General features: G+C 47.8%; 1 protein-coding gene across 2 annotated transcripts in view; it reads right to left on the reverse strand.

Annotated features, from left to right (window-relative positions):
* TLK2 (tousled like kinase 2) overlaps positions 1 to 26,738 on the reverse strand; it is a 1,564,653-nt gene that overhangs the window by 187,398 nt on the left and 1,350,517 nt on the right. For both annotated transcript variants that reach the window (XM_078645098.1, XM_078645097.1), the window contains one exon: positions 16,542 to 16,680. In XM_078645098.1, coding sequence (XP_078501224.1) covers positions 16,542 to 16,680 — 139 coding nt within the window. The remainder of the gene's footprint in view (positions 1 to 16,541; positions 16,681 to 26,738) is intronic.

Genomic DNA, 26,738 nt, shown 5'->3' on the forward strand with positions numbered 1-26,738 from the left:
ATTTGCTCCGCTGATGTGGAGAAAGGCCGAACCCCGTGATCTGCACACCAAACACAAAAGTGCTTCCATTTCAGGGAATACGTCTTGGTCGTGCTATCCGCCCTTGCTCTGGCAAGAATGTCTACAGTCTTGTGGAATATTCAGATTGTGGAACTCTCTGAACTCAGGAGCCAGGCGACTAACCTGAGAGACCTCAGATCCAGATGTTGAACTTTATTGTTGTTCATTGTAAGCAGAGATAGATACTGCCACAGGTGGACCGGCGGCTCCAGGGATAGACGGTGGAGCTCTGTGAACCAATGTTGCCTCGGCCAAGTTGGGGCTATTAAAATTAGAGTACAAGGCTCCACCTAAATTTTCCTGAGGACTCTGGGAAGCATCGGGAATGGCGGAAAGGCGTACGCAACGACGTTGCGCCATGCAATGGAAGATGCATTCCTTAGAGACCCTGACTGGGGATGCCAACTTGCGAAGTGTGGGCATTTGGTGTTCATTGTCGTCGCAAATAGATCGATTTGCGGCGTGCCCCATCTGGAGAAGATCTGGTCGATAATTTGTTGATCTAGCTCCCGCTCGTGTGACGATGTTTTCTGCCTGCTCAACAAGTCGGAGAGCACATTTTCCGTGCCTGGGACATATTCCGCTCTTTGGGTTATATTGTGGAGTATGAGCCAATTCCAGATTATTTTTTGCAACTCGCGATAGTGTGTCAGCGAGCGTGTCCCTCCCTCTTTGTTGAGGTAGTGCTTAGTCGTGGTGTTGTCTGTCCGGATGAGCACCAGGGAATGTTTTATTCTTGGCAGGAAAGCTTGAAGGGCCAGGAAGACTGCCCGCAGTTCGAGCAGATTGATATGTAGTTTCTTCTCCATAGGAGACCACTACCCGCTTATCTGTAGCTCTTGCAGAAAAGCTCCCCAGCCTTCCAAGGAGGCGCCTGTTGTGACAACATGAGGAGCAGCCGGAAGCAGGAGTGACAAGCCTTGAGAGAGGTTTTGAGATGACATCCACCATTGCAGGGCTCCGACCATCTGAGGATTCACTTTTATGTGGTCGTCGAATGACCCTGTGCATTGGACCCACTGCTTCAAGAGCGCCTCCTGTAGATTCCTAATTCGTAGTCGACAGTGAGGAATCAGGAGGATACACGCTGACATCCCCAGGAGGGATTTGAAGTGACGGACTGTTAAGACTTTCTTCGAGGCTACTATAGCAGCTAGTGCAAGGGGCTTGTACATCCTCTCTCTGGATGGGAAAGCTTTTGCTGATCGTGTGTCCAGGGTTGCACCTAGGAAACTGATTCACTGAGAAGGTTGTAGGACCGATTTTCCTGATTGAGGGTGAGACCCTAGCAATCGAAAAGCTTTAAACAGGCGTCTTCTAAGGATGGAGTCCTGACCAGCCAGTCATCCAGATACGGAAAGACTTGGTGATGGCACTGTCTGAGATATGCCGCCACCGGGGTATGACATTTCGTGAATATGCGCGGTGCAGACTTGAGCCCGAAGGGCAGAACGCGAAACTGCAAGTGTCTGCCCGCTACTGCAAATCGCAAGTACCTTTTTGTGATTCCTGTGAATTGGGATATGGAAGTAAGCGTCCTGTATGTCTAGGGACGCCCTAAAATCCTGCTGTTACAGTAGTTGCAAGACCTCCTGGATCGTTACCATGCGAAACGACTACTTCATAGGAATTTGTTGAGGGCCCTAAGGTCCAAGATTGGTCTCCACTTCTTGTCTTTTATCTGGATCAAAAGAAGCAAGAATAAAACCCTTTTCCCTTCTGAGATGGAGGTACTCTCTCTATTGCTCCTTTCTGCAGCATAATCGAGATCTCTCATAGAAGCAGCCATAGATTTTTGTTGTTTCCGCTGTCCTGTACCTTGAAAGGACGACCTCCCAAAAGAGGATTGCTTGTTTTGCTGTTGTTGGCGCTATTGGTATTGCGGTCTACTCTGGCCTGAAGGGCAGGAAGACCTGTATTAATAATTTCCTCTGTAGGAAGACTGTCCTCTTCCTCTATTTCTACAACAGGACTGGTTCTTATACTGAAGAGTGCCCAAAGGTCTCGCAGTGTCTGCTTCATCAATTTTTCGTGCCAAATAGTAACTGGCTAACATATGGCAAGCCCAAAATCTTTGTTTGCACCTCAGGACGGAAAGAGGTTGCCTTTAGCCATCCTTGGAGCCGCAAGACTGCTGCTCCAGCCAACTGGCGGAACCCTGTCATAGCGATATCCATCGCGCAGTCTATAGTTTCTGACGTCGATGCTTCATCATCTAGCAGAATCCTCTTTACTTCCTCTTTGGATGAATCTGGCAATTCCGATAGCTATGGGGCTATGTGTGCCCACAATTGCCTATTATAGCGTCCCAAGAGCGCTAGGGCGTTCGCGGCCTTTACCGTCATTGCCGATATTGAGGAAAACCTGTTTCCAATGTTGTCCACTCTTCTTACCTCCTTACCAGGAGGAAGCGACAAAGGGGCCGAAGGATTCCTGGAGGTCTTCTAGGCCGCCTGTGTCACCACGGAGTCCGGCTTAGGATGCCCTGTTAAACACGCGGGTGCTGTATCTGGCGCCCTATACTTCTTATCCAACTGAGGGATCACTGGTGATACAGAGGAGGGGTTCTGCATGACCTTTACCCCTTCTGACTATAGGTAATCGATAATCGGTATTGACCTTACTGCCTTCTTGAGAGGTTCTGTGAAGTCATACAAGAAGCAGACCTGTTCTTGAGAGACCATTGAGATCTTAAAACGTTGAGCAGCCCTCTCTACCACATTATAAGAGATTCCAAAATTGTCGGAATTTCCCTCGTCGACGGGTCCGTCGACGAGATCGGCGTCATAGACTATGCCGTCGTAGAGGAGCAGTCATAGACGAGGCCGTCGTAGGCGACATCATAGACGATCCGTCGTAGACGAGGCCGTCGATGAGGAGCCATCGTAGAGGAGCCATCGTAGATGAGGCCATCGTAGACGAGGCCATGGTAGACAAGGCCATGGTAGACGAGGCCATGGTAGACGAGGCCATGATAGACGAGGCCATGGTAGACGAGGCCATGGTAGACTAGGCCATGGTAGACTAGGCCATCATCGACGCCGTAGACAGGCCGTCGTAGACGAGCAGTCATATACGAGGCCGTCGATGACGATGCCGTCGTAGATGAGCCATCGTAGACGAGGCCATCGTAGACGAGGCCATCGTAGACGAGGCCATCGTCGATGCCATAGACAGGCCGTCGTAGACGAGCAGTCGTAGACGAGGCCATCGTAGACGAGGCCATCGTAGACGAGGCCATCGTAGACGAGGCCATCGTAGACGAGGCCATCGTAGACTAGGCCATCGTAGACGAGGCCATCGTAGACGAGGCCATCGTCGACGCCGTAAACAGGCTGTCATAGACGAGCAGTCATAGACGAGGCCGTCGTCGTCGACGAGCAGTCGTAGACGAGCCGTCGTAGACGAGCCGTCGTAGACGAGCCATTGTAGACGAGCCATCGTAGACGAGGCCATCGTAGATGAGGCCGTCGTCGACGCTGTAAACAGGCCATCGTCAACGAGCCGTCATAGACGAGCCGTCGTAGACGAGCCATCGTAGACGAGCCGTCGTAGACGAGGCCATCGTAGACGAGGCCATCGTAGACGAGGCCATCGTAGATGAGGCCATCGTAGACGAGGCCATCGTAGACAAGGCCATCGTAGACAAGGCCATCGTAGACAAGGCCATCGTAGACAAGGCCGTCGTCGACGCTGTAAACAGGCCATCGTCGACGAGCCATCGTCGACGAGCCGTCGTCGACGAGCCGTCGTCGACGAGTCGTCGTAGATGAGCCGTCGTAGACGAGCAGTCGTAGACGAGCCGTCGTAGACGAGCCATCGTAGACGAGCCATCGTAGATGAGCCATCGTAGACGAGGCCATGGTAGATGAGGCCATCGTAGACGAGGCCATCGTAGACGAGGCCATCGTAGACGAAGAGGCTGTAATAGGCAATGATGATGGTTTCTTTGTCGACGATCCTGTTGACGATGTTGGCTTCTTAGTCTTTACCTCAGGAGGAATAGAAGACGCCTTCCTGAAGGGTCCTATGACCAGAGGAGGTGATTTTGACGGCTCAGAAGTCGCCTCTTTTACATGATTTTTCTCCAAAAGCAAGTCCTTTACTCTCCTTATCCACAGAGTGAGGAGATTTTTAAGAACTGCGCCCAGAAGACCCATGAGTGGTCTTTTTGAGGGCCTTCTCAGGATGTTCCCCTGAGGAATGAGTCTGAGGAGATTCTCTTCTCTTTTGAGGTCTCCTAGACGTTGAGGATAACGCCTCATCATGGTCACTGGAGAAAATAAAAAACCTCCTTTCTGGTCTTAGTGTTTGACGCCATATTAAAAATCACCCTTCACAACCTCTCAAAAACTTACTTGAGAAAGTGCGACATACCTTGTAGTCTTTGGCCTGTACCAGACCTTCTTTAAAGAATGTATTTCAAGATAATCCATAGTAGAAAAGAATCCTTGACAACAAAGTCATTTAATGAAGTGAAAAAACACAGAATCTGAGCAGAGCTCAGAGGAGACTCCCTTAGCACAACGTGCGGTAGAAAATCTGAGGAACTGAGGCTCCTGCCAGGAAGGTTCTAGAGGGAGGTGATAGCTGATTGGCTCTTCTCTAGAGTTTGGTCCTTTTTACAAAAGGACATGGATATGTTACTAAGGTGAGGCCTTTAGGCCTACTATGTCTATAAGACATTACTTTTCTATGTACCGGAGACTCCCGTCTCGACGACGGGGAATGATTCAGGCATGTGAATCTATGAAAGACACCCATAATACTGGATAACAGGATGTCCTGTAGGACCAATGGGCAAAATGCCCTTCCGTACGTCCCCGACTGTCGAGGCAGTAGTGCTTGGGAAATGTGTGGAAGGATGCCTGCGTTGCCGCCTGACAGTTGTCAAGGACTGGGACACCCTGAGCCAAGGCCATAGTCCCTGTTTCCCCCTGATGGAAAAGGACCTTGATCCCTCAGGGGGCTGCTTCTAGGCAAGGGCAAAGCAGATCTAAATGCAGAGAACGACCCAGCGGGCGATGGTTCTTTACTGCACTGCCTGTCCCTTCTTAGCTCCCACGTGCCCCACAAAGAGTTGGTCATCCACGAGGAACTCTTCCGTGCGGTCAAGGTAAAATGACAACGCTCTTTTTAGGTCCAGCAGGTGGAGATGCACCTCTTTCTTATAGGGATGTGGGGGAGCAAAGAAGGTGGGCAGCGTGACGGATTGAGCTAGATGGAATGGGGATCACAACCTTTGGTAAGAAAGAAGCAAAAGTGCGAAGAAACACTTTTTCCGGAAAATACATCATGTAGGGATGCATGCAAGATAACGCATGCAACTCACTCACCCTCCAGGCAGATGTAATCGCCACCAAAATACACATAAGCTAAGTGAGGACCACATTAAGGTCCAACTGCGGCATAACAAAGGCATGGGTGGAAACAAGTGAGCCAGCTCTTTGAATTTGAATTTAAAATTATTTTTAAAGCGCACATACACCAGCGGTTTCTTGGCGCTACAACTAACAAAGGACCGGGGCTGGCTAAGCAAAAAAAAAAAATAAAACTGCTAAAAGGTTAATTGAAGGACTTTGTGAACAGATGAGCCTTGAGTTGCTTCCGGAATTGCGGATACAGGGTTAAGGCTCTGAGCTCAGGGGGCAGAGAGTTCCAGAGGAGTGGAGCGAGAGTCGCAAATTTCGAGCCACCCCATTTCTTTCTCCGGAACCGTGGGATTGTAAGAAGAGACTGGGTAGATGAGCGTAGTTCCCTAGTGGGAACGTAAGGGGTGATCTCGGATGAGATGAAAGCCGGTGCCGTGCCCAGTCGAGCTTGAAAGGCAATGGAGGCGAGCTTAAACTGGACACGGGCACGAACAGGGAGCCAATGTAGAGATTTTAAAAGGGGGGTGGTGTGGTGGAATTTCGGGAGTTTGAATACCAAGCGCGCCGCCTGGTTTTGGATCTGTTGCAGACGCCGTAAACTATATGCAGGAATTCCTGCATATAGGGCTTGCCATAATCCAGGCGGGAGACCACCATGGCCAAGGTGATCAGCTTGAGGGCAGCAAAGGAAAAAAAACGGGACACCCTGCGTATAGTGCGCAGTGAGAGAAAAGAAGAAGAAACCACAGAGCTAACCTGGGAGTGAAGAGTGAGTTGAGAATTGAGTTTAATACCTAGTGTTTTGACTGAGGTAGAGGGGATAGGTGGAGAGCCAAGAGAGGGGGGCCAGAATAAAGACGACCAGGGGCTGGATGAACCACCTGTCAACACCAGCTCAGTCTTGTCTGGGTTGAGTTTTAGATGATTGTGGTTCATCCAGTCCCGGATATGGATCATAACAGATTGGAAATTAAGAACAGAAGAGAGGGAGGAAGACAGATTAAAGACAAGCTGGAGGTCGTCCGCATAGTTAAATACGGCGACCTCCATTTGTTGCAGAGAGAAGATAAGAGGGGCGATATAAAGATTAAACAAAAGAGGGGAAAGGGAAGAGCCCTGGGGAACCCCGCACTGAACTTTCCGAACGTCCGCAGTAAAATCACCCAGGCGTACAGCCTGGGTGCGGTCACTCAGGAAGGAGGATAACCAGACCAATGCGGTGCCCCCGATCCCCGCCGCCCTGACACGGGAAAGCAAGATGGTATGATCCACCGTGTCAAAGGCGGCTGAGAGATCGAGGAGGACCAAGGCCTGGGGCTGGTTGGTATCCATACCCTCCCTGAGGTTGTCCAGGACCGAGAGAACTACGGACTCCGTAGAGTGTGCGGGGCGGAACCCAGCCTGGCGGGGGGCAAGAGCTCCATGCTTCTCCACAAAAGAGCTCAGAGCGCAGGTGACATGGCGCTCGAGCACCTTTGCCAGGAAAGGCAGGAGGGAGATGGGGCGAAAATTGGCAGGGATTGAGATGTCCGCGCCCGGCTTTTTCAAGATGGGTACAATTACTGCTGATTTGAATGGGTTAGGCACTACGCCTTGAGAAAGAGAGCTATTAAGGAGGTGAAGGGGGGGGGTCTGGACAAGTGATGAAAATGTGACGAAGAATATGAGCAGGGCAGGGATCTAATGGGGAACCAGATTTGACAAGAGGTATTATGGAAGTCAGAGATTCCCTGGTTAGAGGGGGGAGGGTAGTGAGTTCTCCCTTAGGAGGGGGGCACTGAGGGTCAACAAAAGTGGGGGAGGGATATTGGCCTTAATGGTGGCTATTTTCTGAATGAAATAGTTATTGAGGGAGTGACAGAGTTCTATGGAAGGGGCGGGCTTTAAGGTTGTTCTGTCCGAAAACGCCAGATTGTGCACAATCGAAAAAATTTCCTTCGACTGGTTTTCTGCTGCGAGGATTTTGGAGGAGAAGTAGATGGTTTTAGCCTCCAAGATGTCTTTTTTGTATTGGGTCAAGATATTAACAAAATCCAATCGCAATGAGGGGCAATAATTTCTCCTCCAAGCCCGCTCCGCGCGACGTACCGCAAGTTTGGTGGCCTTAAGATTTTCATTGAACCACAGGTTGGCGTCCTTCTCCCGCTTAGAGGTAATTAGTTTAAGAGGGGCAATAGAGTCGCAGCCTAGGGAGAGCCACTGTTCAATGGCCTTGACCTGGGAAAGGGTGGGTAGACCTTGTAAGGGAGGGAGGGAAGTGGTGAGTAGGGAAGATAGATTTTCCGGATCAACTCGTCCCCAAGCACGGACCCAGATGTTTTTGGGAAGAGGGGGCTTGACCGGATGATAAATGGGAAGGGCAAATGAAATCAGGTGGTGGTCAGACCACGTGCAAGGCGAGATGGAAAGGGACTCTACGGGGCAATTCAAGGACCAGATCTGGTCTAAGATGTGACCCTTGATATGGGTAGGGGAGTGAATATGAGGAGTAAAGTTGAGCGATTGGAGGGTCTCTGAAAATTCTTTTGACGATGGACATTCAGCTGGGTCAGAGGGCCAGAAGTTGAAATCCCCCAGAAGTAAAATGGAGGAGTTGTTAACGGCGACCGTGGCCAGGACTTCCAAAAAATCCGGGAGAAACAATAAAGGGGATTGAGGGGGACGATAGGTAAGTATGCAGGTGAGGGGGGGCGTGATGGAGATGGTGCGGATAGCCAGATACTCGGTGGTAGCGATATCTGGCAAAGACAGAGTTTGGAAGGGAAGGTCGGTACGGGCGATGACTGCCACGCCGCCCCTGCCAGTAAGGCGGTCTGCGCGAAGGGCGTAATAAGGGGCCGGTAAAGTGGCCAATAGAGCAGGGAGGGAGTCATCACAGAACCAAGTTTCCTGGGGCATGAAGGTCTAGTAGTACCGAGAGTTCGTGTGCATGAGCTACTGCAGATCGGGTGTTAAGATAAAATGCCGAGAGGGTTTTGGGGGTGGCAGGGAAAACATTGTCTGTAGAAGAATGAAGGGGGGCAACTTGGGGAGGGGGGATGTCAAGGGGAACAGCCGGAGACAGACCAAGAGACGAAATGAAAGAGCAGGTGGAGGCTGGTAAGGGCCATGGTCCCTGGAGGCAGCGTAGTTGAACGGGGGAGTAGATGGTAAGTTGGGCAGAGTGACGCGCCCCTAGCCCCGGACGGGCGCAGACGGGCTTGCCTTAGGCGCACCTTCGGTGCGCCATCGTCGCGCCCGCTGCGCCCGTCCGCTGCGCCTCCGGCTCATGCACATACTTTTATATGGTGATCAGGGGAGAAGGAGGAAAGGAAGGGGGCGTGGCCGGTAAAGTGGGCGGAGCTTACTCGCTTCGCTGTAGCTGGCGGTAGCGAGGGAGGATTCCCCAAGACAGCATCCAAATCAGCTGTCTGGGGCTCTCAAGACAGGCAAGGATCGAGGTAAGATGCCGATAAATGAGCACACAGATTAACACAATAAAATTTTAAAAACAGGCAAAATTAGCAGCGCTCCCGGCTTTCCGCCTCAGGAGTTTGTTAGTGGACCGCGCTAGTGATCAGCGCGCCCTTTTGACTGGATGGAAGGGGGCGTGGCCGGTAAAGTGGGCGGAGCTTACTCGCTTCGCTGTAGCTGGCGGTAGCGAGGGAGGATTCCCCAAGACAGCGTCCAAATCGGCTGTCTGGGGCTCTCAAGACAGGCAAGGATCGAGGTAAGATGCCGATAAATGAGCACACAGATTAACACAATAAAATTTTTAAAACAGGCAAAATTAGCAGCGCTCCCGGCTTTCCGCCTCAGAAACCTTTTTACAAACCTTTTTACAATCGTAGACCTAAAGAAAGAGGGTTGGTCTGGCAGCCGCAGACAAAGCAGAAAGATAACCCTTGAAAGTTCCCAAAGCAGAGCCCTGTTGGGCATGGTTAGAATGAATAGAAAAACAGTGAAAAGAGACGCAGAAAGAGGGTGGATAGACCTTTCTGTGCAGTATAATACAAACTTCTGCAAGCGGCAGACGTATACCGTCTTAGTGGAGGGTCGCCTGGCTGCCAAAATAAAGTTACATACTTCAGGAAGGTGGTCAAAAGCCATCAACTGCCACCACTCAATATACACGCATGGAGGCGCAAAGTTGACAGGTTCCAGCGAAGAACCCTTCCCTGCTGCTGCAACAGAAGATCCTCCTGAAGAGGCAGCCTGATTAGAGAATTGATGCTCATCTTCAGACGCGCTGGATAACAGACTCTCCTCGCCAAGTCCAGACCTACAAGGATGACTTGGGCCTAGTCGCTGATGATCAGAACCCTGGACAGGAGTGGTATAGAGGAAAGGCGTACACCAGGTCTGAGCTCCACTTGCACTGAAAGCCTTTGCCAAGCGATAGCCGCCTTGGAAACTCCAGCGCACAGTATTGCTGAGTCTGCACGTTCTCTTCGGAGGCTAACAAATCTAACCAAGGTTCTCCCCACTGCTGATAGAGACCTTGCGCCACCTCCAACTGGATATGACATTCATGATCCACTAAGTATCGACAGCTGAGATTGTCTGCCCTGGTGTTCAGAGCACCTGCCAGGTGTTGAACCACCAGGGTTATGCCCTGCTGTTCCAGTAATGTCCAGAGACATAGGGCCTCTCGCCAAAGGGTCCATGACCCCATCCTGCCCTGCTTGTTGCAGTACCACATGACAGTGGTGTTGTCTGTGAACACCAGCACTAACTTCCCCTTGACAGAGGGATGAAGTGCTTTCAATGCCAATCGATTCGCTCAAAGCTCCAAGTTTATGTGGAGCTCCGACTCCGATGGAGACCAGTGACCCTGATCTCCACCTCTCCCAGATGGCCGCCCCATCCCAGAAATAGCGCATCTGTCACGACCGAGATCTGGTTGGGGAAGGAGAGGGGTCTGGAGTTGACCCAACTGCATTTCGTAAACCACCACAGCAGATCTCACCCAGTTCATTCTGAGATCTGGACCCTGTGGGTGAGATTTCCTCAATGCTGCGCCCACTGAAATTTTAGGTTCCACTGCAAAGCCAGCATACGTCACCTGGCATGCTTTGCCAACAGGATGAAGGAGGCCATGAAGCCCAACAGCTTCAGAGTCAGTCTCACCGAAATCCAGGATAGAGGCTGAAACATCTGAATCATAACCAGAATATCCTGGACTCGGTGCTCCGGAGGATAGGCCCAAAAGTGCACTGTGTCCAGAATAGTACCGACGAAAGGGAGCGTCTGAGAAGGAGTCAGGTGTGGCCTTGGAACGTTGATAGAGAACTGCAGTGAATGTAGGAGGTCTGCCGTTGTTGAAGGTGGGAGGATGCCTTCAACAGTCAGTCATCGAGGTAGGGGAAGACAAACTCCTAACCTGCGCAGGTGAGCTGCGACCACCGCCACCATCATCACCTTGGTGAACACCCAAGGGGCACTGGTAAGGCAGAATGGGCGCACGGTAAACTAAGTGCTCGTAGCCTACCTTGAGCTGCAGGTAACCCCTGTTGCCCGGCAGGATGGGGATGTGAAAATAAGCATCCTGCAGGTAAAATGCTACCATCCAATCTTCTTAGTCTAGGGCAAACAAGACTTGAGCCATCTTGAACTTCTCCTTCTTGAGGAAGAGATTGATGGTTCAAAGATCTAAAAATGGGCCACAATCCTTTGTTCTTCAGATTCAGAAAGAAGCGGAAATAATAGCCACTGTCTACTTTTGAAACCGAGACCCTTTTGTATAGCTCCCTTGGCCAAGAGAGCTGTAACTTCTTCCTGGAGCAATTACAAATGATCCTCTGTCAGCCGTTCCTGATTTGGCAGAATGGGAGGCGGAAAAGAAAGGAAAGTAGAGAATAGCCCTCCTGAATGATCTGCAAGACCTACTTGATGATGCTTGATTCTCCCGCCAACTGGAGTGGTGTGGTCTTGCAGATTCAGACTAGGAGTGCTTGGAGGCTGTGGCTGCCGAGGGCAGGGTGGCCGTCGACTTCTGGATGCCATTCATAGGTCAGAATGAACAATGTCCACGTCCCCGCACGGCTTGGGAAGCCTGTGCAGGACGGTGGCTGGGATAGGGCTGACTTGGCTGGAAACCTCTTCCATTGCCACAAAAGGGGCGAAAGGTAGACTGGCCACGAGTAGTAGTATAGAGGCCCAAGGATCTTGCTGTAGCTCGAGAGTCCTTGATCCTCACTAGGGCCGAATCGGCCTTTTCTACAAAATGACTGGCTCCATCAAAAGGCATGTCCATCAAATTTGCCTGGACATCGCCTGAGATGCCAGTTGTCCTAAGCCAGGTGTGGCGCCTCAAGGCCACTGTTGTGGAAATCAATCTGCCCAGCGAATCAGTCGTATCAAGGCCACACCTTATGGTGAATTTTGCTGCATCTCTTCCGTCCTTAACTGTTTGAGAGACTTGTGTTAGCACTTGCGCAACCGTCTCCCAAAGGGAGTGGGAGAAACAGCCCAAAAAGCATGCGGTAAAAAGCTTGCAGTATCACCGACCGCAATGCCAGGCTGGAGGAAGAAAACCTGTTCTTACCAAAAGAATCCAGCCTCTTAGATACCCTATCCGGAGGGGCGGAAGGGAACTTTGGGGCGCCCGGAGCTGAGCGCTGGCGGCGTGCTATTGCCCCATTCACAGGAGCCCCTGTGCTAGGCTTGGTCCACATACCTAGAAGGACATCAGTTATTACTTCATTAAAGAGCAAAAGGAGTTCGGAGGTGGAAGCCCAGGTTGAAGCAATTCAGTCAGGAGATTAGTCCGGACCTGCACGGAAGGAAGCTCTAGTCCGAGGACCTTGGCTGCTCTCTTGACCACAATCGCATAACATGCCCTCTCCTTCATAGCCACAGTTGGCAGATATAGCATGCCAGTATCTGGAGAAGTGTCCAGTTCACTGGCTTCCCCAAGTTCCCCATACCCGTCCAACTGCTCTGCAGAGTCATCCTGGTGTTCCAAAGGGTCCATAGACCCCTCCCATTCCTCTCCCGAGCCTAACACATCCTCAAGGTGTTGAGGCGACAACATAGAAAGCCTGGGTTCAATCTGCACCGGAATTGGCGTCGAGCGACGTCGTTCCCACTCCGTGTTGTCGTCGGTAAGGTTGGGGCTGGCACTGATGGTGGGGACCAGAAGCGCCACAGGCACTGACTTTGGGTCCTACGCCAGAGGAGGTCACAATGGCACGACTGGCGTCGCCCCAGATCGGATACCTGAGACCCCACCAGAGCCATGGCCAATGGGTCAAACCGGATTGGGGGGCCTTTCGAAATCCGCAGGCTCACCAGATGGCCGGCCTGCTCAAATACGCGGCACATGGCCGAATAAAATTCTTTAATTCGAGCAGAGGTTGCTCCAGCTCCTGGAAAAGGAGCGAGGGCGAAGTAGACCCTGGCTCCCCCGAACGGTGCCTAGAGCTTCAGTGCTCCTTACCTCTTTTGTCTACGGACGACATTCGAGGTGAAGATGAAGTCCGCTTGAACTTCTTCTTCTTGTGCCTCTTCCTCGAGTATCCCGAAGACCTCAAGTGGGACAAAGAGGACTTTGTGCTCCAGGAGCGGTCCAGTGACCACATCTTCATCGATCGGGACCTCAACAGAGACTTGCTGGACGGTGTCGACTGCCAGGCCGCAAGGTGCTTCATAGCCTTCTCCCACAGGGCCTTTGGAGCCATAGCCTGACAGTCCGTGACCGACCTTGAATTGTGGTCGGGCTCGAGACACCAGGGACAGACTAGGTGGAAATTGGTAACCAACGTCATGTAATAGCAGGCACCGCACGGCTTGAATCCGGTCTTCCTGAAAGAGATCCTCGCACAGAAAGTTAGAAAAAATTCAGAATTCGACAAAAAAAATAATCAAGAAAACACCTGTCACAAAGCGCCAGAGGGGTAGCTTTTCCCATATCGACGCTTAACTGGTGCAGAAAGAAAAGAACTGACATCTGTGCGCCTGGGTGACACCTATATAGGTACTTAAACGTCATAACTGATGGCGCCGACATCACGCGGAGCTGAATGGAGCCACCCAAGGGCGCGTGCAAGAGGTATTGCTCAGCAAAAGTTTCCAGATCCAGCCTGATGCCTGGGAAATTCAAAGGTAAGGAATCTGCAACTGGAAGTCTCTATCAGATTGCCTGGTTTGCAGTTTTTAGGGCGCATTACTTAAGCAGGCAGTAACATTAGCTGATACGCACGACAATTCTGTGCATTCCATGATTATGTGCTTTCTATATTCTTTAAAGAAGCAGTATTATAATTTGGATCTATAAAGAATGTTTGCTGAATACCCCATTGTACGGTTTGTTTGTTTTCTGGAAAGGTCTACAGAGGATTTTTCAGTCAAAGTTACTTTAACGTTATAGATTTTGTAAATTAATCTATTTGGTCAATGTTATCTTCAAGGGGTTATTTGAAGAAAAAATTATAACTATGTAATTGTGTTTACGCAGTGGCACTAAACTTTATAAACACCAAATAAAACTAATTCATGTTAAAGGAAAAGTTAATGGTCCAAGTGTGAAATTAACTTTTCGAAATGAGACACTATGGCAGTGGTCTTCAAACTTTCATGCCAATTCCTCACTTATGTAAAATAATTTAGGACAGATCACCCGAAATATTTCATTTTAATTATAATCATGATGTTAAATATTGCGAGTACACTAAAATATTCTAGTTGGTACATTTTCTTTAAGAAACATTGACATAAATCTACGTTCATTAATTTCATCACAAAAATGTTGACCGTGGTGTTCCGGGAGTGGTTGGCACTGTCATACAACGCACCTGAGGCTAAAGTCCGGGTCAACGGGATTGTTTCTGAGAACTGGCCAATCCAATTCGGAACTAGACAGGGATGCCACCCCTGTCTCCCCTCATCCTAGAACCACTGGCCTGTCTTTGTTTAGAACTCGCAAAGGACTTGGTGGCTTCGTAGACTAATCCCGGCTCTTAGATGAGGAACGCATATCACTATATGCAGATGACATACTGCTCTGTGTCATGCACCCGATTGAGACACTACCCCAGATATTGCAGATATTTGAAGAGTATGGCAGTCACGCGGGCTACAAGATTACCTTCAATAAGTCTACCCTATATCCGCTGAGCGGGGCGGTGGAACCGCACACCTACCCAAGCAATTTGCAGCTCTCTACGGAAGGGTTTACCTACTTGGGACTCTATATCACCACTGACCCTGTAGCCAGAATAGAGCATAACAGACGAGTGATTCTGAACTTTCAGGACGATGTGAAGAGGTGGGGGAAACTCACTCTGACCATCATGGGGAGAGCTGCCATGTACAAGATGGTAACACTACCCCAGTTCCTTTACATTTTACAAAATACCTATCACAAGTTACCAGAAGATAGCTTCACTGCCATTAACAGCGAACTACGTCTCCTTCTGAGGGACGGAGCCCATCCACGAATAGCACTGCAAACGTTGCAACACAATCCATACACTCGGGGTTTGGCCTTGACAGATATTACAGCATATGATAGGGCAGCCCATCTTATAGTTATTAACAAATTGAATCATGCGCCGGGGTATCATCCTACCTTCCGACTGGAGAGACTACAATTCCGAAACCGCACTCAATTACACTACCTGTACGGGGGAGCAGGGAGTACGCGTCTCCTGCCGGCCACCCAATGAGTGCTGGCGGCCTGGAAGAAAGCGGAACAGCAGATTAAATGGGAGGGGAAGCCTACCTGGGAGACCCCGCTGTGGGAGGGTGCTAGATCGCCCGAAATCAGAAAATTGAGGGGCTTTAAGAAATGGGACCTCATAGATATCTCCAAGGTAGGGGACTTGTTGGAGATAAGCTCCCTAGCATCGTTTGTTGCGCTTCAATCTACATACCAACTTCACAATTCCCAAGCCTCTGCTTACCTTAGACTTAAACACGCCGAGCAAGCCGAGGGGTTGGACAGGAAGACACTGCCAGAATATGCCCCATAGAAGTTAGGCTCCTACAAGAAGAGATCCAGACCCAAGCCATCTCCTTGACATATAAGACACAAATCAACAACATACCCAACAATCTTGGTCTGCTCAGAGACAAATGGGAACTCACTACGGGCCCATTGGAGGATATTGATTGGGAAGCTGACCTCATTCACACGCGTGAAGTAGAGATTGGATTGAGGCTGCGCCTCATACAAGATCCTACATAGAACCTATTTTGACAGGGCACGCTTACACTCTAGGGGAAGGGCTGATAACCCGGACTGTCTTAGCTGTCACACGGAACGTGGTACGTATATACACACCCTCTTAGAGTGCAGACACATCCAAACCCATTGGCACAGGATAGTGAAAGAATTGAATGATATCCTTGGAGCTCAGCTTGGGCTGGTTGCAAAGTTTCTCCTGCTAGGTATACCCACAGATATTGATCTGCCACAACATAAGCTGCTGCTGGCTAACCTAGGGTTAGTAGTAGCCAAGAGGGATATAGCTAAGTATTGGGGGGCTCAACGACTTCCCACAATCACAGAGTGGAGGTCCAATTTGGATCTCTATATGGTCAACGAGAAGGTGATTTATAAGGCGAGAGGGTGCCCTCTTAAATTCCGGAAAATTTTCAAGTCCTGGATATAATACTATGGCCTAAATCTAGACAGAGGGGAGAGGATTGGGCTTCTCGCAGGGCAGACCAGAGACCGGACATTAGAAATTGTGATAAATTGCCCGCTCTGGACAAATTGGAATTGTATTGGTAATAACCCATGTATCTGTATATGTGTGATATTGATTTATTCATGTATTCCTTATTGGAGAACCTGCTGCAGTATCTTCTGCCCACCACTGTATCTTGCTGCCCACTCTTGAGCCCATATTATGCATTAATGTTTTTCTTTTTTGATTGTATGTTTTCTTTACTTGCAATAAACAATAAAAACAAATACAAAAAATTAAAAAATGTTGACCGTGGAAATTATTGTAACAGAATGAGGCATGCTGAAAGAAAAGTCAGAAAACCGCATGTCTAAAACTATGTTCCTCTCCCTTTTTCTTTAAGTCTATCAGTAATTTGGAGGCACAATTAAGTGCCAGTCAAAATAGTATACAATATAATTTTATAATCTACACACAAATCAATGTTCATACTTACCAATAGGTACCAGCACCCTGTGAAGTAAGCTCCATCCCTTCTATTGAGTTGTAGCTATCATCATCCATGATTTTAGAAAGCCCAAAATCTGTGATTTTTATTTCTCCACAAGCTGTACCATTCACTAGTAGAATGTTTCCTATGGTATAAAAAAATAAAAATAAAAGCAGAAGCTAAATGAATCATTAGTGACATGGACAGAGGAATCCAACTTGAACGCTATTTCTAGGGATAAATACATTAAAATGCCAAATGAAACAATTTAAGTAAGTATGTGGTATTTGTATAGAGTGAATCGAGCCAAAAGGCAGCAGAGCACTGAACAGGGTCAAAGGAAAAAGTCAAGAAACAACTGAAAAGCTAGCAGGATCCTGGGAGGAGGAGGGAGTGGCTACAGCATTATTATGTGGTGTTTCTCAGAGGTCAGTTTAAAGTTCTCTCCTGAACTGGAGTTGTGTTGGTGCGATTTTAATGGATTAGATCAACTAGAGAGGGAGGGAAGAGAAAGACCACTCTCAGTCCCCCGGGTAAGGACGAGGCGAGGCCAGACTACTGGTTGTCGCCTTTCTCACGCTGACATCAAACAGTTACTTTGACAACCAAGCGATGGCTTGTATTCCAAGCCTCACTTTGATCCTCTCCTATGATTGGAGGCCCAGACGCGATCGTCACAACCGGCCCCCTCCGCCTCGCATCAGATGTACCAAGCCCCGCTCTGATCCTACCTGCTGATTGGAGGCCCACACGCTAGCAGAACCACTCGCTGGCCTTGCCTCGTCCTTTCAGGACCAAGCCACTCCTTATTACCATGTCTCCGCTTCCGGATTCCCATCCACGGGGTCCGGTAGCAGGAATCGCTAGGTGTCGAGCAGGTGTTTGGCGTTGCGGGCGTAAGATCATCACACAGATCAGCGCACAGCTAAGTAACCTGTAACTTGTGTTCCTTCCTTAATTTTGCATCCATCCTTTATATCTTCCCCTAGGGTGTGCCATTGTCGCCACCACCCCCCTCCCGAGACCCATGAAGTGTGGATCTTTTAAATAACAAGTGAGAACATCTCTAACTAATTTTTGTTTTTACAAGAAACTGTGGATCAGTGCTAATCTTTATTATCACTAGCCCTGCATTCGGGCACATTGATCGCTGAAGCACGAGTGATGTCGTTCTAGCTTCTCTGATAGTCGGCGATCGATCTCTTTTTGCCTCAATGCATGCCCTGAAACTGCCTGTATTCCAGGACAGTTTTTCATGCACTAATGTAGTACTATATGGCACCACGGGCACGCGCATGGACTAGCCCAAGCACAGTGCACTGAGATCAGTTACTGCAAAAATACTTTCCAGTCCTTAATATTAATGTTATGTTGTTGTCTTCAATGTGTGTTTGTCAATTTTCTTTCAGACCACAGGTTCCTCAAATTCTGAAGGACCACTCATTTTTTCTGGTTTGTTCTTTTTGCACCTTTTTTACACCGAATTTTAACTTTCACGTCCTCTGGTAAGGGTGGGCCTTTGCGCGCCTACACCACCGAGGTACACTGCTACATGGTCCTGATGAAAGCCCAGTAAAATCTACACATAAATGGGCAGAAACATGTCGACCCCACTAAGTGGAAATACCCAACACATTAGTTGGTAAATTTCCCAACACATATATTTTAACTAATGCCCGGCTGACCACAGAATAAAAGTTTTTTTGTCTGGTACAGCTCGCTGGCATTTTTTAATTCACTTTTCACACCACTGTCACGAAAAACCTGCTCCGCATTTATCTGGCGTTGTAGCACACCAGGGAAGCATTCGGCTTCTCCTGGTGGGCCCGATGATGAAGCATGTCACCACCCAGGGTGGTGAGTGAGGGCTTCCTGAAACAAATCCCTAATTGACCTCCACTGCAAACTTTTAGGTTGATTGCACCCTTCTCAAAACACTGTGCTTAACCTTATTCTGGCGTAACGACACTCTCTTGTTGTTTGACATTATTACCCAGGGGACTGAGAGTGGTCTTTCTCTTCCCTCCCTCTCTAGTTGATCTAATTTGTTATAGCAGCGCACAGCTGTGAGAGAAAAATACAAGATTGGTATATCATACATAACCAATTTTCTAAACAAACTATGGCAAACTTCGGCCTCACCTTTTCGGAAGAGGAGGTGGATGCACTACTAGCTGATCCCAATCTCTTTGCGGATCCAGGAATATCACAAGCCATTTCCCACACCGCAGAATGGGAGAAACTAACGGAACAAAAACGAGACCGAATAAGAACTATCCTACATGGCACAATTCTTAAACAATACTTATCAACCAACACTGCACCAAAAGGACTTCTTTTGACCAATGCCCCTCGCATATTTCTTAACGATGCCACATTTCGTAACGAATGGGAAATGACAGCCTGGCACTGCACTCGTGACTGGCTAGTGCTAATCATAAAAACAGCGTTTCGTTTATCTGAAGCACTAATGGTCGAAATCCAACAGACCGAGTCGCATTTCAAAACAACGATCACTGGCTATAAGAAAAAGCTGGACGAGATTAATAAGGATCTGGTCGAGTATAAAGACTCTCTCATGCAGTCAAAAATAACAAAATTTCAGAAAGATCTCAAGAAATTTGAGTTCAAAACTGTATACCCCTACTAGAACCTGATTATACTCCACCACGGCGAGATTCAAACAAGTCAGATAACACTGACAGCAATTCGTCAAATAGTAGTAATTCCAGCAACTATGGCCAAAAAAAAAAGGGCGAAGAGGTGGAAGAGGTCGATTTAACTTTCACACTCAACAATCTGGTTGGCCACCATATGGTACACCAGGTAATGGCCCTCCCCCTTTCATGTTTCCACAACAACCACCGTTTCCCCTAATGGGGTGGAATCCCTATATGCAACCACACTACCCCCAAAACCAACATCAGTTGCCTTTTTTAGAGAGAGGCGGACGGGGCAGGGGAAGAAGACGAGAGAACAACCAAAACACACAAGTCACTTGGCAAACAGAGGACCGAGTGGGCGACCATACCCGCAGCAAAACAGTGACACCGGGCACCAGCGCACAGGGAGTCTAATAACAAACCTATCTGACAAAACTCTGAGCCCAACGGAAGAGAAGGTCCTAGAGAGGGGTCTGGTTTTCGTCCCCACTGCCAGACCGGACAAATTCAGACTCCATTGTGAGTTGTCTGAATTCTTCAGAAAGTTGAAACTGAAGGCTTTTTTTGAGGCAAGACCAGATGATACCAACGACTCTTCAGATTTTGACACTAATTTCAGACTAAAATCTACCTTTGTCCCTCCTCCACATACCATCCCCGCAGAAATAATTGCTTTTGAGCAGGCGGTGTTTAATGACATGGAATCCCTGCCTTTAACGTCACAGTTTAAGAATTTCTCTGCTCAAGAATTTCAAGCCTTAGAGAAACTAAAAACGGATAAAGAAATCACAATTAAGCCAGCGGACAAAGGAGGGGGCACAGTGATCCAAAACACTTTGGATTACGACCATGCCTGCCGCACTTTATTGGATAACAGGATTAACTACACTCCCCTCACTAGAGATCTACACCGGAACTGAAGGCACGCATCCACAGTCTAGTAACGGACGCGGAAGAAAATGACAAGATCTCTAAACATGAGGCAGCCTTCCTTATGGCAGGCGGGAATACCATCCCTTACTTTTATACTCTACCCAAAACACACAAAAATGTTAATCCACCACCGGGACGACCGATAGTCTCCGGCATCGGCTCAGTTCTAGAACCCCTTTCCACTTTCTGCGACCACTACCTCAAACCTTTGGTACAGAACACGTGTACATACCTAAAAGACACTAAAAATCTGCTCCAACTGCTTGGACAAGTCACCTTTGCTGAAGACTCGATTATCTTAGTTACACTAGACATTGAGAGTCTTTATACAAGCATTCCCCAGGACGACACTCTTAGAGTCATGAGAAGAGCTCTAGAATCAATTGAGTGGAATTATAAGACACCAAAGGAATTTATAGTTCAATGTGCAACGATGGCATTGAAAGAAAACTATTTTGAATATCAAGGGCAACTATACCTACAAAGCACAGGGACGTCTATGGGCAGTACTTTTGCCCCGAGCATCGCAGGACTCTATGTCCATGACTTCGAAATGAAGCATGTCCTACCTAATAACAATCCTTACCATTTTTTCATAGGATTATGGAAAAGGTATATTGACGACATTCTCCTGATTTGGAAGGGCAATGAGACCAACCTTGAACAATTCCTGACCTGGATTAATACCAGAGACCCGTTCTTGAAGTTCACCAACCACTCCAGTAAAGAGACAGTGGTATTCTTAGATGTTATCATCACGGTAAGCGGTACAGGTTTAACAACGAAAACACATTATAAACCTACAGCTAAGAATAATCTTTTGGATTTCTCGAGTTTTCACCCTAGACCCTTGAGGGAGAACCTACCCTACGGTCAATACCTTAGAATCAGGAGGAACTGTAGCGACATTAAGGACTACAAAACCCAAGCTGCAGACCTCACTGAAAGACTAAAATCACGAGGCTACCCTAGTAAAATCCTGGACAAAGGAAACAAACGCGCCAGAAACCAACCCCGAGAGGTACTCCTGGAAGACACTGTTAAGGAAGCTTCTGGTATACCTCTGACATGTGTGACTACATATAGTTCCATCTCAGATGCAATGAAAAAATATGTGAATAAACACTGGAAAATTATAACAAGCAATAACAAGACCTGGGAGAAACCTCTCTTTTCGTTTAATAAAGGAAGAAGCCTAAAAGATTCATTGGTACATACACGCCCGAAAATGAATGCATCAAATACGTTCAATATACGATCCGTCACCGATGCATGGGGTTTGGCCCCAGTGACTGGACACTTTCCCTGTTCAAACTGCAGTGCCTGCCATTTGACGACGCATACAAAACAACTCTCGCTGGAACCAGGGAAAATATGGACACAGCGGACACATACCAACTGCAATTCTATGAATGTAGTGTATGTAATAACATGTCTGTGTCTAAAGAGATACGTAGGAATGACAACACGCAAGGTGAAACAGCGGATCTGCGAGCACCGCAGCAACATCAGGTGCCGCAAGTCAACAACTAAGATGAGTGAACATTTCCTCCAACAGAACCACACACCTAACGACCTGTGCTGGGCTGTAATTGAACAGATAACCACGGAAAGAAACACTGCCAGCATTCTTTTCGAAAAAGAACAACGTTGGGTCTATAGATTGGGAACTCAAAACCATGGCCTGAATGATCAAATACCTTGGTCCTCGGTGCTTAAACGTTAAGAATCCCTCCCATCAGGCACCTAGGTTAAATATGTTTTCACCCCAACTGAGACCGTATTCGACAGTATTCTGCCATAAATCTCCCCTCTCCATTGAGAATTGCACCATTATAATTTAGTTGCCAACATTTGGTTTTCTGCATGAGTCACTGAGGACACCCACTGGGTGACAACTACCAATAAATATAGCCTGCTCTGATATCAGTATTTTCACTTTTATACCTGTGTGCGAATATGTCTCCCCACCGACACTTTCGGTGCTCCGTTTTATCCTTTCCGACATTAGTTCCCCCACTTGTAACTTTGTTATGACTACTGATTGTCGCCTTTCTCACGCTGACATCGAACAGTTACTTTGACAACCAAGCGATGGCTTGTATTCCAAGCCTCACTTTGATCCTCTCCTATGATTGGAGGCCCAGACACGATAGTCACAACCGGCCCCCTCCACCTCGCATCAGATGTACCAAGCCTCGCTCTGATCCTACCTGCTGATTGGAGGCCCACACGCTAGCAGAACCACTCGCTGGCCTCGCCTCGTCCTTTCAGGACCAAGCCACTCCTTATTACCATGTCTCCGCTTCCGGATTCCCATCCACGGGGTCCGGTAGCAGGAATCGCTAGGTGTCGAGCGGGTGTTTGGCGTTGCGGGCGTAAGATCATCACACAGATCAGCACACAGCTAAGTAACCTGTAACTTGTGTTCCTTCCTTAATTTTGCATCCATCCTTTATATGTTCCCCTAGGGTGTGCCATTGTCGCCACCACCCCCCTCCCCGAGACCCATGAAGTGTGGATCTTTTAAATAACAAGTGAGAACTTCTCTACCTAATTTTTGTTTTTACAAGAAACTGTGGATTAGTGCTAATCTTTATTATCACTAACCCTGCATTCGGGCACATTGATCGCTGAAGCACGAGTGATGTCGTTCTAGCTTCTCTGATAGTCGGCGATCGATCTCTTTTTGCCTCAATGCATGCCCTGAGACTGTCTGTATTCCAGGACAGTTTTTCATGCACTAATGTAGTACTATATGGCACCACGGGCACGCGCATTGACTAGCCCAAGCACAGTGCACTGAGATCAGTTACTGCAAAAATACTTTCCAGTCCTTAATATTAATGTTATGTCGTTGTCTTCAATGTGTGTTTGTCAATTTTCTTTCAGACCACAGGTTCCTCAAATTCTGAAGGACCACTCACTTTTTCTGGTTTGTTCTTTTTGCACTTATTTTACACCGAATTTTAACTTTCACATCCTCTGGTAAGGGTGGGCCTTAGCGCGCCTACACCACCGAGGTACACTGCTACATGGTCCTGATGAAAGCCCAGTAAAATCTCGACCCCACTCTAAGTGGAAATACCCAACACATTAGTTGGTAAATTTCCCGACACATATATTTTAACTAATGCCCGGCTGACCACAGAATAAAAGTTTTTTTGTCTGGTACAGCTCGCTGGCATTTTTTAATTCACTCTTCACACCACTGTCACGAAAAACCTGCTCCGCAGTAATCTGGCATTGTAGCACACCAGGGAAGCATTCGGCTTCTCCTGGTGGGCCCGATGATGAAGCATGTCACCACCCAGGGTGGTGAGTGAGGGCTTCCTGAAACAAATCCCTAATTGACCTCCACTGCGAACTTTTAGGTTGATTGCACCCTTCTCAAAACACTGTGCTTAACCTTATTCTGGCGTAACGACACTCTCATGTTGTTTGACATTAAACGCGATTTTAATGGATACATGGATGTTGTTTCAGACCGTAGGTGCAAATTTGGTCTGTTTTCTTTTTTACTTGTGAGTTTGTCAGCCAGATAGGTGAGGGAGCTGATTGTGATAACTTTGTAAATGATGCTGCTGGATTTTGAAGACAGGTTGGGTCAAATAGGGCCGTTCCATCAGGAAGGCAATGATCTGGTCCATTTTTTTTAGGCCAGGGATAATTTGTATTGCAGCATTTAGTACGCCCTTGAGGGCGGCAGTATAGAGCAGGGCCAGTAAGCAGGGCGTTGCCATCTCCCAGATGTAAGAGCAAGTAGGCTTGAACAGCACCCCTGAAGTTACTTTCTGGGAGGAACTATTTCACTTTCTTTAGTCAAAATAGCTGGTACAAGGCTGCGGTCAAGAATTGTGGGTGGCACCAGCTTTTATTGTCCAATCTGAACTCCTAAAGATGCCTGAGCATGGCCTTTCCTGGCATCTACAGTGGAAACTACGGCTTGAAAGAGTCAACAAGAACCATGTCGGGAACCATGGCGTGGCAGTCCGAGCACGACTTTGAGCCATGGTCACGCTAGAGACACCAGAGACGGACGAGGTGGGGGAATCGCTGACAGACATCATATGGGTTACAGGCACTGCACGGCTTGAAACCGGTCTTACTCGAAGACATCCCTCGCACACAAGGTGAAAAAATTTTGAATTCAACAAAAGTCATGAAAAAACCTGTCAAAAAGCAGTTAACTGGCACGGAAAGAAAAGAACTGCCGCCCGCGTGCCGCCTATATAAGCACCGCAACGTCATAACCCGAAGCCTACGATGTTACGCAGAGCAGAATGGAGCAACCCAATGCTGCGCCCAAGGGGTATTGCTCAGCAAAAGTTTACGGATCCATGCTGATACATGGGAAATTCAAAGGTAAGGAATCTGCAGCTAGAAGTCTCTATCAGATTTAGCATTCCAACACACTGTGCCTAACAAACCGTATCGGACTATAACTGAGCTATCCTTTTATGATAAACTAAACCAGTGTCAAACAATCAACTCATTATTTCCAATATCTCTGCGCTGTGACCAGCTTCGTGTTTTTTTCTAGTGTCCTTATTGTCTGTAAAACTTTGGTCGCAAAATGCAGGTTTGTGATGGCCCGTTGTAAACAACCCAGGAGAAACCCCTCTCTTTTATAATGCCATGAAATTCAAACTGGACCACGTGACCTTAAACACTTGTACGCTTAATAAAATAAGAAATGTGTTGCCCCGGCATAATAACGTGTTCGACTCACCGCGCGCAATCATTGTGCTCAAATAATACTTTAGTCAGAAATAAAAATATACAGAAAATTAAACAAATGTGTTCATGCATCTGTTTAATAAACAAAAAAAAACAAAAAAAAAGCTAATCAATTCATATTTTAGGTTAGCCTATGCTCAATGAAGATTAACGTCCGCTAATTAACTTCATGTAGCTCGGCGATACTCCCAGGTAGCCTCGGAATTATGCCAATTCTATGTATGCAGGCCTAAATGTAGGTGCATCCCACATCAGGATTCTCGGCGGGGTCGGTTGTATTGGCCATTGAGCCCTCTGACCCTTGATTCACTGCTCGACTCTGGAGCACCACCGATGCGCGAAACTAAACGCGCGGGCCATAACTCCAACCAACGCTGATACTGGTCTACACCTGGAGCACCGTTCTCCATGGAGGTTTTCAATTTTCGTGAACCATTCGAAGCCTGAGATTATTATTGATAATCTCAACCCCTACAACCAGGGCTACGATTCCACGTACTAAGAACGGAATCCAACAGGCGCATCAATAGCAAAAAACAGGCAATTTAAAATCTAGTCCTGATGATGATCCCGGTTCATTAGGAGCCAGGGGATCGAAACGTCGTCGACAGTAAAATGCAATTCTGCAGTATTGCCATTGTGATTAGTCTACTGCAGTAATTGTTTGTCCGAACTTGCTTTACAGTTAATAATTATGCGAGGGACAGTGGGCTCCCACGTCTTCCTTGCCTGATATTGTATGTCTTTTTCTTTTCTATTGCTAACATTTTCTCTGGATTTGTCTGTCAGCTATTCTTTAATAGGTACAGGCTTGTACCCTATTAATTGCTGTACTTGGCCCCCTTTGTGGTCTTCCTAAACCATTGTATTTCTTGAATAAAAACTCTCCAGGCCCGGCTGGGTACTGGAGCCACCAGATATATGGCTGATTCAAGTATATATATTCTATCGTATATGCCATTACAATTATCCTAAGGACCTCTGTTTTCTAGAATATACTAAATGTAGGTGCAGCCAATGTTCTGTTATGTTACTGAGTATTTGATATAGTGCACAACTCATCCCAAAAAGGGCAACTCGGTGCTGAGGTAGTGGAAAAGTTTAGAGCGAGTGTTTAAAACAGCCAGGTTTTAAGCTGTTTTTTAAGCCTACAAAGTCAGGGCAAGCTCTGTTGACAAATGGCAGTTAATTCCAGTGGTGTGGGGCCAGAAAGGTAAAGGTTCACCCTCTGAATTTGGATGTGCGGCTACGTCCAGGGCAAAGAAGGAAGTGGTTCCTTGATCTAAGATTTCTGTACGGATGATAGGGTGTCAATTTGTATTTAGGACCCTTACCTGCCAGAGCATAATACGTCAAGCAGAGTAGTTTGAAAATTGGTCTTCTCTTTATAGGAAACCAATTTAAGGCTCTGAGCAGAGGGGCCAACGGGGTGCCTGGTGGCGGTTTCTTAATCAGTTGGGCTGCCGTATTTTGAACAACCTGCATCTTGGCATGGAGAGATGCGTTTGATGCTACCACAAGCGCATTTTCATAGTCCAGGCAACTGATAATCAGGGCCTAGAATAGGGTGTTGCGAGAGGCCAGTGGCAGCCACTGGAAAATCTTCTTCAGAAGCAAATTGTCCCATAACACATGCCACATGTGGATGGTTATCATCTATGGCTTATCATCAAAGAGGATGCCCAAGTTCCTCATAGTGCTTCTAGGAGAGGGGGCCGGGCCACGCTCCTTAGGCCACCAGTCCTCGGTCCTGAGTAGATGAGCTTTGCCAAAGAGTAGAATCTCAGACTTATTTCCATTCAGTTGTAAACAGTTTGATGACATCCAAAGGGTGATTTTTCTCATATAAGAGATAAATCGCTGCTTA

The sequence above is a fragment of the Lissotriton helveticus genome, chromosome 5_1 (genome assembly GCF_964261635.1).
Source record: "Lissotriton helveticus chromosome 5_1, aLisHel1.1, whole genome shotgun sequence".
NCBI classification, from domain to species: Eukaryota; Metazoa; Chordata; class Amphibia; order Caudata; family Salamandridae; genus Lissotriton; species Lissotriton helveticus.